Raw genomic sequence first — 14,086 nt, forward strand, 5'->3', positions numbered from 1 at the left:
TAGGTTGTTCCTCAACAATTTATGTTTCTGACATGCCAAGACAGTAAGCCAGAAAAATGCAAAGGAACTACAAAAAAAGCTACAAACTCTGGTCAACGCAAAGGGTGCATGATTACAGACCCAGCTATACATAAACAAGGCGTGTATGCAATGTAACTGACAAAGGTACACAATCTGAAAAATTGTGGTCAAAACCTAGAAATGTTACATGACCAGTTCATGAACCTTTCATCCAAGGTATATACAGTAAATATAGCTTCTTATCAGTCATCAGTCTTATCTTTTAGTCAAACAGTGCTTTTTTTTACATCCTTTGTGCATGTTTTTTAGATTAGATTAGCAGTAATTTAGCATTAAACAACTCCTGTACTTTGGCTTTGTGCAAGAGTTTTCTATAATAAAGCCCGGTCACTGCAGTTTTTAATGAGACAATTTACTTACCACAAGTTGTTCCAAGTGAGACAAAGGTAGTGCAATTTCCCAAAGAAAAAATATTCCTTGTAGGAAAAATAGCCATCAGTTATAGTTCTAAACTTTACAATATTGAAAGTTTCTTGAACAACTTTTAGTTTAATGGCTAAATTTAAAGGTGCATAAACTAATGAATTCAACTAATAGTAACAGTAATCAGGATGTAATTTGCCTGCCTGAAGACATTCATCAGTTCTGTTAAAAAGAATTGTGTGTATAAAAAAAAAGATGATACAATGGGAAAACAATTTTTTTAAAACTAAAAAAGATTTTAAACTAAAACACTTTTATGTGTGATCTTTTCATTTGTTTGGAACAGAAGTCAAACCTTGATGCAAATTTAAGAAAAGCCACAAAAGGCTTTCCATTTTCAGTACAAACAAAATAAATTTAGAACTTAAATAGACTTTTTTCCTCCAAAGATATATCCAATCTTTGCAGACACCTCATGACAGATAATGGGCCCGATTTACCGAAGAACAATAAACAAGAACATGACTAAACTTATACAGTATGCTCGCATTGTAAGATTATATCAGTGCATGAATACACACATCAGTCATGATCCCTAAAACTCTAGCAAGTCTGACACTAATGTTCAGTATTTGAAGTTAGGACTTTCTTTTTTTTTCTCCATGGTGGGGGTTTTCTGTTTTCCTGGCTATTAAAGTTTTATTTTTTGTGTGTGCACTTTTTATATTTTTGAAAGCTTTTGTATACAAATTGTGTATAATAGAACATTTTTTAAAATATTGGCAATATTTTGGTTGTGGACTTGTGGTTGCAATATTTTCTTTCAAATATAACTGCTTTTGTGTCTTCCGTTAGGTGCAGTAAATATTTGTGTGCCAGCATTTGATTAAAAAGTTATATACATGTAGCAAGATTGCTTGCTAAGGAATAAAATATGTATAATATGTACCAAAGGTGCAGAACAGCAATGGCTTGGCAGCACACATATGCATTTCTGGATTCCTTTTTATTAACCATGCTTTCTGTGATTGCAAAGGGCATAACTGCCTATACATACTTTGAGGACACCAACCTATACTGTCCCTACTATCTTCTTGCACACACACTGTTTTTTTTAATTATAATATATATGTATGCACTCTTTTGCATACAATATACATGTAATACATGTCAAAGGATTCACAGATTTTTTTTATTTTTATAAAGAACAATGCACTAGTTATATCCTTTAAAGTAATTATTTTAATATTAATATAAACATAAAAACTTTGGTAAAGTATATAATACATTTGATATCTTATTATTACTTTGGATTCTTTAGGTTCTTTGTATTACATCACAGACTAGGCAGCAGTATTTATTTTGTTTGCCTTTTTTTTTGAATAATGAATTTTTAGGAATACATTACAATTTATTTGTTTCTATTGATAAAGTTATCATCAGTTTCTAAATTTGAAGCAAGTTTAGTGGGTTAGTGAGTTGCTTGTGTATTCAACTAAAAACTGGGGTGACAAATACAGACTTGGGTTTTATTAAACATATTTAAGTGACTGTCCCTATCTAAAAATGTTGTGTTTTATTTATTTATTTAACATTTTAAAATGTCAAACCTTTTTTTTTTTAGGTTTGTCAAGAACTGTACAATGATACCGAATGCAGTGATATCCAAAAAAACAAAGATGAATATGAAGTTGTTCAAAGCAAAGGTTCATACATTATGCTTGTATACATTGCAATCATGAGTCTAACGTCTGTTCTACCAGCACTCATTCTTGGAACTTGGTCAGATAAGGGAAGTCGAAGAATTGGAATGATCTTACCGACTGCTTTCTCTGTTGCAAGTGGAGGTCTTTTCATTGCAATATACTATTTTCAAGAAATTAATGTCTACTGGACTTTTGCTGCTGCTGCTTTGATTGGCATTTCTGGAGGACATGTTGCAATGTTTCTAAGTGTTTTTAGCTACTTGGCTGACATAACAGAAAATTCTCAACGGACTTTTAGAATGGGAATAGCTGAATCAATGATTTTTATTGGAGGGACTGCTGGCTTTCTATTAGGTGGAACCTTACTTCAGCATAGCACTTTCACCGTTGTGTTTGTGGTGTATTGCGGATGTAACTTGCTTGCAACACTATATATTTTGTTTTGGCTGAAAGAATCAAAATCAAGTCAATATAGTAGACTTTATGAAGAGTATCATGGTGGTGATGCTGATGGTAAAAGACAAGTTCTTCAAAAAAGGTCAATCATAAAATATATTAAAGGATCATTTGAAACTGTTTGCAAGAAACGCGAAGATCACAATAGAATGAAGTTTCATCTTATTTTAATCTGCGTTTTTCTTATTAATCTCTGTAATGTGGGTAAGTTATTGTAGTCAATACATGTAAATACCGAGTTGCAATATGTGATGTTTTTTTAACGAAAGTGGGGAAAAAATACATTTTGATGAGACATAATGAAGCATATTTATAGTGAAAAACTAAACTAGCAACCACTTTTAAACAATCTATACTTAGCTTCTAATGGTGCAGATGTACAATGAACATGTTTCACAAATTTCACTTTAAGGCTTCTGCTGGAAAAGTAATGTAATCTATGTATAAGGAAGGGATTCTTCACAGTAAGGTCTGTGAAAATGTAGAATCAGTCCCCTCAGGAAGTAGTTTTAGCAGGTTCTACAGATTGATTTAGGAAAAAGCTCAATGCTTTTCTGAAAACAAAGAATTTAACGGGTTATTAAAGTCTAAAAGGAATGACACTGAGATCCAGGGAAATTCTAATTGCCTCATGGGATTAGGCAGAACTTTTTGCCCCAGTTGGAGTGAATTGAACCATGTTTATAAGTCTTTTTTTTCTTTCCTCTGAATCAACTATGTACATTTTATATGGTTTTCTCTGGGATATGCTGGATTGTAGTATGTTTTACTTTAGAAAATGCCATTTACTATGTTAACAATATATTTAAAGTGCAAAACCCCAAATTAGGGGTGTGGTCAGCTGATAGCAGAGTAGCAGCGTTGCTTGTGAGCTCCTGCACCCACTAGGGAAAATTATACAGGTACTGCACATTTGTGCACATCATCCAACCAAAATCCTGTACTGCCCTCAAAGGTAAAACTACAGGGAGCCCTGATGAATTGGCCAGAATATCTGGCTTCTTCTCATTGAACGGATGCTCTGCTCCCGACCAGGCCGCAAAGCTGTGGCCTCATTTAGATTTTGCGCTGCGGTCTGAGCTCCAGAAGACCAGGCCGCAGAGCCACGGCCTTGAGTAAAAGATCTGCCCACTGATAGGGATGCCAAAGTCCAGACCCCCATTCCTCCATCACATGCACATCCACAACAGGACATGCAGGTCAGTACCAGCCCTGCAACCCAAGCTACACTGGCAGGGTCCAGTCTCACCTATCCCCAGCCCTCTTCTTCCCTCCACCACGGAGGAATTAGCCTGCTCCAGCACTCCAGCTAGTGAAGGGGAGAATGCATGGAACTGGAAGGCCCATCTATGCAGCTTGCTTACCAAATATGATCTGGACCACAGTATCAGCCGATTAGAAGCCTGTTGTAAAACGAGTACCAGGCTATGCAGCATTCCCTGCAAAAGGTTTCCAATACCACATCTACTCTACAACATACCTGCCCAGAGCTTTCCTCAAAACCGGTTTCTCACGAGGAAATTCTATCATGCCATGAAGCTCAAATTAATGTGCTTTTCCTACCCTAAGATGCCGCCAAAAAACTAAATAGCAGAAATAACATTCACATCTCAGGGTTTCCAGAAACAGTACCTACCTCTGAACGTGGCAGCTTCCCGCCCTAGACACACTATATCCGCCTAATGGCACCCCCCACTCTACCTTCTGTATCCACTTCTGAGGCTGAGGATCACTGATACTGGATGAGGTATGACCACTAAATGCCTCCACTTTCGTTTCTTGTATTCCTTCAGTTTTTCTTAGTCTCCATGCTGTTCAACTCGAATCCTATGGATTCGTTACTGCTCCAGAATTTTTGATTTCAGGATATACACCCTGATCCCCCTAGGTTCTACAAGGATGCCATGTTACATCCTATATTAGATTCTCTACAGGCTAATCAACTCCCTCCCATTCTGCTGTCCCTGCTTACCTCATGCATCGCTAATCCTTGGACTCCGTATGCTATGGGACTGTTGGATGCAAAGATTCACATGCCACTTGGTTCTGATGTGTTCCTGGGGACGACGACCGAGATAATCACTCACTGTAGGCTGTTTCTCTATGTTTATAAATGTTTCTTATCTGCTTAGCGAACAACATGTATATGTGTCTTTGGGTTGTTGTGGTAACTTCACCATGCATATAGTTTCTAGGACAGGGACTTCAGCTGGGTGATTTGCAAGGGAGGGGGGCTAAATTTGTGACAAATTAAGGAAAACAAAGCATTGCCAATATACCTACTCACATGGTCAGGGTTCAGGAAGATATAAATCTGGTTATTGGTTTTATGACATAAGCTTGTATAATGTTTTATAAACGTTGTTACTGGGATTTTGTAATGTACATACCAGTTTTTCCGGGCGGGGTTACTCAATTCCTGCTTCGAGATGTCACCTTCCCCACACAGGTATACCGTCTTACTAGGCTGCAATTAAAGGTCTTCACCCTTCCCCTTAGTTTGCTCATTGACGCTACGGATTTTAGTCCACCCCACCCATTGGGAGCTCGTCCCTTTTTGTGTGTGAACCCCACCCCCCAAATACCAACCCAACCCCCCCAACCTGAATCCCCCAGAGTATTCCCAGGAATCTCAATTACATTCTTCATACCGTATTCCTGGTCATCTCATTACTTCCCTCCCTCTAGATTCTGATATCCATAACACAAAGCACCCCCCAAACCCAATCCTTGAAAATCTGTAATCTCAATGCCAAGGATACAAATCCTCCTTTTTCAAGAAACTCTATTTCAAACCTATAAAATTTAAATTCTAGACACTCTAATAGATCCACAGGGCAGATACCTATTTATAAAATTCACCACATGGAAAGAGCTTATACAGCTTCCATATATTCACCTAATCAGCAGCCTACAGAGGTCACCACAAAATATCTGGAAATTTTGAAAGGGTTTGCAGAGGGAGTTATCATAGAGGGAGAAGATTTAAAGTTTGCTCTTGTTCCAGGGTCGAGACCTCCTTGTGTATGACTCCTGTTTCCTATTCTAAACTAAATGCATTTCGCTCCAAATTACATGAACTCCAATTGATAGACACATGGGGCTTTCTGCATCCCACAGACAAGGATTACACTTTCTATTCTAACCTACATTGTGTGTATTCATTCTGTCGGCAGCTAGAATACATATCCCACACCTATATGACCTAGCATATCAAAAGTACAGTCACAACTCCCTAAAGTTAGTGTATCAATTTGGGGACAAGTGTGGCAAACACACGCAGCCTTTCTACACGGGGCTACATCCTAGAGCACCAGTCAACCTACATTTCTTCTATCCGCACTTCACAGGGGACAACTTCATCTTTAGACCAAGACATTCTACAAGTGTTCCAAAACTATTACTAGGATCTGTATAATTTTGATTCCACACACACCTCCTTGCGGTATATACAGAATTACATAGAATCCATTGCATTACCAACATTAGACCAGGACATTATTTGCCATTTGGACATTCTCTTTACAGAAAAGGAAGTTTCCATGGCTATCAAGAATACCCCAACAGGCAAAAGACCTAACCCAGGTGGGTTTACCCCGAAATTCAAAGGAATTACATTGCCTCAATTTGGTCCCATTTATTACCAGGGTTTTTTTCTTCCATATCTGAGGATACTTTGTTCCCGCCTTAAAGCTCAGAGGCCCATATCATGGTCCTCCCAAAACTGGGCAAGGACCACTCGATGTGGTCCAATTACAGACCTATATCCCCAATCAACGTCACAAAAATATTTTATAAACTAATAGTGAATCAACTTTCACTGTTTTTTGCCCTCCCTGATCCACTCTGATCAGGTCGGGTTTATATATGGAAGAGAGGCAAGGGACAATACCCTCAAAACAATCCTCCTGTCAAAACAGCCAAATCAATGATAATACCTATGTGAGTTCTCAGTGGACGCAGAAAAGGCTTTTGACAGGGTGAATTGGTAATGTATGTACTCAACACTAAGACAAATTGGCCTAGGTCCTGCCATATTCTCCCACATTGCGGCCCTGTATTCATATGCGCTTGCATGCGAGTGAATGGCTCTCTTTCAGCTCCATTCTCAAAACAAAATGCCACCAGGCAAGGTTGTCCTTTATCCCTACTGCTGTATGCACTGGTTATGGAACATCTGGCAGTTGCTTTAATAGCAAACCCATATGTGAAGGGTATGCAGATTGGAGACATGCTATAAAAAATATCGTTTTATGCAGATGATTTACTGATATATATAACCTCACCTAATAATTATAACCTCACACCTTCATACCTTTTAAAGTCTAGTGCTTTAGTGGCAAAAATTAGCTACCATAACATACTTATATATTCCTTTTAATAAACCACTATTAAAAAGAAAATTCCAGACATACCCAATCAATAATTTAATCGCTAGAGGGCAGTAAATATGAATCCGCTTACTATGCTGATACTAGCCTACATGCTATTCAGCATTGGGGTTTGAACTTTGAGCTTTAGCTTCAACTGCATCAGTGCACAATGCTGATGGACAGTGGAAATGTTCAGGTGTCTACTGCCCAAGAAAAAACACATGGATAGGGAGGCTTTAAAATAAAGGTTTTTGAAGTACAAAGGAAATTGTAAAATAAAGAGATATATAATGACCCTTGATGTTATACCAGGTTATACTAAACTGAACAAATGCTAAAAACACCTAACTGGTTGCATGCATTATGATGTATTTCACAGTGCCGCGTAATGAGTACATGTTTATAGAAAACAAAAAAAAAAGCCATAGACAAGAATTAGTTGTACTGTAACTTCATTTCTCACATTCCACAGACGCAAAGAATAACATTTCACATATACACGCGAGACATTATAAACAATCCTTGCAGCTTAAAGGGGGTTTTTGTGAGAGGCGCGGGGGACTCTCTAAACATTTCAGGGGCATGCTAGTAGGCATCTTAATGACAAGATGCTGCATTGTCTGCTATTTTCCATTTGGCTATCGGCCTGTAAGCATGGTGGGCTAGAAATATTCAGGGGAAGGTGGCACACATATTAAAAACAGATATTTAGCCCTCCCAGTGCAAAAGCTGTGTGAAAATATCATGCCAGTTGACTTGTCACTTTACATTAAGTGTAAAATTAAATAGTTTGCATATGTAAGTATAATGTAAGTATAAGTAAATGCCAGAATATCAGATTACCCAAAAAGTTTTACCACCAAATTTTTAGGCAAATACTTTAAAAATAAATTCCACTTACATTATATAAAGTGCATTTATATATTGGCAAAACAGTTTACCTGCCACTGCAAGTATTTACTATGCGCTAACAAGATTTTATTGATCTAGAGCAGGGTCGGCAAAGTTTTATGGCCACTAGGCCATTTATGTGGTGGGCGGGAGCGCACTGGGGCGGACCCGCCCTAATGCCTCTGCCTACCACCAGTGAACGTATGCATTGCGGAGGAGAGGGATTTCTCTTTAGGGAGCTTACCCCTATTTTAATAGGGGAGCCACTGCAAGGGGGCAGCACCGGAGCTCCAGCGGCTCCGGTAGTTACTAACGCCCCCTAGGGCGTTAGGCCGGAACAAACTACCGACTAGGCTGTATCTGGCCTAAAGGCCGGAGTTTGCAGACCCCCCCATATCAAGAGTCAGAAGTGTGACATTTTAGTGCAGTGACACTGTTTTACAACTTGTTTAATAAACAAATACAAATTATCAGGAAAAATGTAATGTTTCTCTAGTGGCATTATGATTAGTATTTTACGATTAATAAACTGAAATGTACATTTAGATAATATTGTAATGAGTTATATTGTACAAGAACACATAGTATAAAGGAAAGGCTTCAGGGCACATCTTGTCACCTGGTAACCATGGGATGGATCTTTGATTGCACGTGGTAACCGCATGTTCTCCATTATAGAGGTCATCTTAGCAGGCTGCCAGCCCTCTAATGTAAACATCCAGCATGTGATTCGAGGCTGTTAGAAACCAACTAAAAACTAGGAACAACTAATAGTTCAGTTTTTTTACACATTAATCCATTTTTATTACCTGCATTACCATTATGATAATAACCGTATATACTTGAGTTTAAGCCGACTTTTTCAGCACCCAAAATGTCTATACTCCAGTCAGGTATCAGCCTGATTGAGATGCGGGGGCTGCCAACAAAACTGGTGTCCCTCTGCCTGTAGAGGGAATCCCTCACGTCACTGGATGAGAGACCCGCCCAAGCCGTGCCCACATCACAACACAACTCTGGTGTGTTACGGCCAAGGTTGTGTACACTGTGCTGTGCTTGCTCCCTTTTCCTGTGAACAGCGATCTCCAGCACCAGGAAGTTAGGAGGCCAGAGACTCCAAACCTGATAGAAGACCTATTGCAGCTACAATGCTGGGGAGAATGAGGATCACAGAGCTAGAGGGGATAACTGTGCTTGGCGTTTTCTGGTGATTAGATACCAGAATTACCAGTTTGTTGGGTGAGAGGGCATCCTCTATTGGATAAATAACAGGACTGGCAGGTTTTATTTTGAGAGGTTACCATCTAATGCAGGGGTGCCCAAAATGTCGATCGCAGAGCCCTGCCATACCCCTCCCTGCTGTTAAACAGCAGCTGGCTACTACGTCTATAGGGATGCTGGGGATGTCTTTCTGTGTGAGAAGGCTCCATGTAACAGTGGGGAGTGGGGAGGGAGGCAGAGAGGGCAGTCTGAGGTCAGCAGTGCTGGGCTGTTTCTTGTGCAGCAAATAATTCCGCTGAGACAGGTGAGCTGTAGCTTTTCTGTTACTATAGTCTTCTAGTGCATTGTTCTGCATTCCATTCAATGTCTCATTAGCTCCAGTCACTTCTGTGCCATACATATGTGCCATATATATAAAATGTTTAGCATTTTTATTGTTGGTAGATCAATTTGACTTGGTTATTTAAAAAGTAGCTTGCTAGCCAAAAATGTGTGGGCACCCCGGATCTAATGGTGGATACTAGGGATTGTCAGTATGTATTGTGAGAGAAAGCCCTCTAGTGGTTGGATACCAGAATTGTACAGTGAGCCCTGCTAGTAATATTGAAATAAATATTTAAACATTTACCCCACTGATGTCTCAATTAATGTAATTTTATTGGTATTTATTTTGAATATTGAAACTTGCCAGTAGTTTCAGCATTTCCCACCCTCGGCTTATATTCCAGTCAATCAATTTTTCCTGTTTTCCAAGGTAAAAATAGGTACCTAGGCATATACTCGAGTATATACAGTATTTAGTAGTAAATAAAAAGGCATTTCACGTTGTTTAAAAGCATTAACAATCCTGTCTTTCGGTGAGTGAGTGTCTTATTTGTGGGGGGTGGCTTATTTTAAAGTTTTGGGCAAAAATGGGGGGGGGGTGGCTTATTTGATGGGGATGGCTTATCATCGGGGAAACACGGTAACACTCTTGCCACATTTACCTTCCACAACCTTTTAATGCCACCACCCTAAGGGTAACAATGAAAGGTTTATAAGAGTACACATACTAAAGCTCTCCAAGGCTGGAGAGAATACACTTTGATCAGTAAAGCTGGGTGATCCAGAAAACCTGGAATGGATTCCTTAAAATCATTTGCTATTTGCTAGCAAATGTTTTGAATCCTGGACCACATCCAATCCAGGTTTGCTGGATCACCCAGCTTCACTGATGAAAGTGTATTCTCTCCAGCCTTGGAGAGCTTTAATGTCACTTTCTGTTGAGTCTCCAAAACACGAAATGAAGGAAAACGCTGATAGTAACAAATCCCCTTTATTCAAAACAATGTCTTGAATACACTTTTATTTCTTTCAAATGTTGTATTCATGTATAGTTTTTGCATAATTACACGGGTAGCCATATTTTCATTTAAAGGAAGAAACTACAAAATAAAAAAATGACAAGAAAATTCAGAAATCAGAAAAATCAGAGTAAACACTGTATAAAGATAACCTAAAATATCTAATAGACAGAAATACATTTCCCTGTACATATTGTAATAATATTTCTTCTTGGAGATAAAGCCAATGATCACTCCAGGCAAAAATTATAGCTTTGCGGTTTACTAGAATATTTTTCATTTTTTAGTCAGAGTGTAAATTGCATGTACAAAATGTTTTATGCAGATGACTCCTTGTGATTTGCTTCTTTGACTTCACAGCAAAATGTTTCATGCTCCTCTAAGATGTCATTCTATTTAAAACAAACCTTTTCACAATGACAAAGGGCTGAGCCAAAGCAAAACTGATTCTGTGTCTTTCACATTATGTGAAGTGGATGCCTGAATATTTCTTCATTTCAGGATCTTACAAGTTACTTTCTTCGGAAAAAGCCAAGTTTCATTAGACATAATATAGTTAAATTATCCATGCAATTATATTCAACTGGCTGGTCTTCTGAATGAGCAATTCATTTGAGGAAAATAAAAGACCCAAGTAAAAAGAACTGTTAAATTGGTGACAGAATTAGAGGAAAAGAACAACTCTCTTGTGCTTTCCAACCGAATGTTTATCAATAGTGCTACAGAGGTTGCATATAAATGAACCTGGGTACTCACTGAAAACATGCTCCAGTGTTGCTCTTTCTCTTCTTGTAGCTCTGATTGACAAAGTTTGTCACATTGTCAGCAGACAGCTAATTGATCAATGCTTAGTTGTTGGCAAAATCATGCCTACATGCTTTTTGCATCTGGAATGCACATTTATAACCCCCACCTCCAACATTAGATCTTGAAAGAAAGGATGGCACAGTAATTGTTTCACAGATCAGTAGCAAAACTAATCTGGAAATTTGTTTAGTTCTAATCACCAAGTAATCCCTCTAACTTTGTGACTGCAGCTTGCTCTGACACACAGGGGATATAGGCTTGGCTAGATTCCACCTGCTGATTGAGACAGCAGCTTTATAGTCCATCCCTGTTCAACCTATCAGACTCACAATTAGTCTGTGCTCAGGCCAATATCATTATCCTGAGTGAATGTTTTATTTCTGAGTTCAAGGTTCTAATGTGTGTTAGCTTGCATTTCTTCTTCTGGTTTTTGTCTTTACCTTGTATTTGGCTACATGTTTGCTGCCCACCCAGACATTTGGCTTGATCACATTTCTGAATCTTGTCAATTGCTGTTGTTCTAATCCCTGTTCAATTGCCATGTGCATGTACCTGATGTCTGCAAGCTAGTACAATCACTTTTTGCAAGACATAGAAACAATGTCTCCTTACTAAATATTTAGACATGGTTTAAAAAGGAATAGTTGGATAAAAAAATACGTGAATAAAAAAAGATGTAACATGTAATTATGTGAAAAAAAGTGCCACAGTGTCTGTCAGAGTTAAAAATTTTCTGGTGTCAAGAACCAGTGGAAAGAAGATGCCCCAGTATAGGTGGCCTGTGGGATACCCTACGGATGCAAGAGAATGTACTTCCATAGAAGTACCAATCCACCATAGAAGGTAATACTCTCCAGGACAAGTTCCCCACCATAAAAATGAAAGGGCTCTCTTAATACTGGCATGTTTATCTGGTTAGTTCAGGAGGGGGGTAAATTGTTGAAGGGGATGACTTTCTGTTAATTTAAAAAGTAATTTTAACTATAAAATTATTGAGCCTTTCTTAAATGCACATGTACCGGATCATTGGTTAGTGGACAGAAAAAATAAAGTTGGATGAATTCCAGTCAAATCAATTTTGGAAATCCAACCAGATTTGTAAATCCTCCTGTTCAATATATTGCATCAAATCCAGTGAGGCTTCTAACCTAAAAATTTGTGAAATCACATCATGGATACCACTAAAGTCTCCATAACAAGCAATGTGTTCCTAATATGCTGCCACTACCATGGGTCAACAAAACCCAATGTCTTTGCACAATGGTTAATCAGATTATCAGTTACTACTATCTTTTGCTCATACAGGCAGACCAAAATATGTAATGTTGCCATCCAGCAAATCACAGATCATTTTGTAGGAGGTATGCATTTTTGCAGTGTAGGATCTACTGAAGTGGGTGAAGACCTTTCTGGACATGACCAAAACATCTTATGTTTCTGTCAATGGGGGGTGGAATTCTTGTAAGGAGGTAAGAAAGAGAATTGTTAGAAGAGGAGCCAACTCTGGAGCTTATCCTCCTAACCACTTTACTGGGAGATAACAGATCCTACCCTACCTCTAGGTACTGCTCCAGGTATCTGCAATCACATGGACCTGACTATACAATGAAAATTTCAGGGAAGTGGAAACTAATAGTTACTTGGTATCCTCCAATGGAGCTGCACATATTTCATAAGTTGTTTAAAGGAACTGAATTCCACCAACTTGTATAACAGTGCTACTAGAAACTTGGTCAAAAGAACATTAAGTTGGCATGCAAGAGGTTGGTTGGTAGCGTAATTTCTTTTCCTGACCGAGCATCCTCCAAAAGAGGACTGACCGCTACAAGAAGATGGAGGAGGAGCAGGAGGACTGCAGGAGAAATTAAGATGTCCCTTCCTGGATATCTGTTCTACACAATTCCTGCCTTGATGATGATTGACACTGACAGGTATCGGAAGAAGCACTAGAATTAGCAGTTAGCAGAATAAGTATCTGATTTTATGCTATTTTTAGGACTGGAGGCAAGATGAAAAGGACAAGGTAGGATTTTCTGGACGCAATGTTTCTTCCAAAGGGGATCATTGTTATTGTGAATTATTGTGTGTACTGAATGAGGGGAGATGATTAAAATGTGCGATCCTTTGACCACTGCTTGCATTTGTTGCACACAACAAAAGATCAGGAGCAGGTATAAAAAATGCCATGGCAAAAAAAAACTGACACACAGTACCTTCCTTTTTCAACATTTTCCTTGACTTTTAACCCATAGTACGCCAAAGGTTTGACACCAAGCACTACTTGTCTACCTGCAGTAAATAGCAGCAAACACCCTCTGTTCCCCCTTATTCTTATTTTTAAAACCTTTCTCCCTCTAGATTAGAGCCAAGCTTTGTCCCTGACTAGCATTAGCAGTTCTTCTGTCTATCCATAGGTTAGCTCCAGCCTGTATTGATCAGTCCACGTGTACAGAGCTACACTGATGTTAGCCCTCTGTAGACAAAGCGTGCCGCCATCTGTATGTCATTGGATAATCCTGAGCTTGGATTGCTCAGAGAGTCAGGATTGGTTGATTGAATTGATCAAAACTATCCAACTACCACTAATAATGATATTGCTATGTTTGCTATGATAAACAACTAACTTACTCCTACTGGAACGACTGCTATTGAAAATGAAAGGAAAATGCATTGTATAATGCACGCTGTATCTACAATCGGCTTTAGACTTGTAGATAAGTAACAAAAGGTTAAATTCTATTACTTATTACTATTACTAGAAAAATGATCTTCTGGTCCCAGGCAGTTCAGAGACATTGAATAAACTTTTTTTAAGGGTCTATATATAAATTGGTGAATCTGACAT

The 14,086-nt window shown here is 38.6% G+C and overlaps 1 protein-coding gene across 1 annotated transcript in view; it reads left to right on the top strand.

The window, feature by feature from the left end:
* Nucleotides 1-14,086, top strand: part of LOC140329135 (proton-coupled folate transporter-like) — a gene marked incomplete in the record, with an annotated part of 117,237 nt that overhangs the window by 15,219 nt on the left and 87,932 nt on the right. Inside the window, 1 exon segment of the mRNA XM_072409245.1 lies at nucleotides 2,069-2,810. Coding sequence (XP_072265346.1) covers nucleotides 2,069-2,810 — 742 coding nt within the window.

Source organism: Pyxicephalus adspersus, chromosome 4, assembly GCF_032062135.1.
Source record: "Pyxicephalus adspersus chromosome 4, UCB_Pads_2.0, whole genome shotgun sequence".
In the NCBI taxonomy this organism is placed as follows: domain Eukaryota; kingdom Metazoa; phylum Chordata; class Amphibia; order Anura; family Pyxicephalidae; genus Pyxicephalus; species Pyxicephalus adspersus.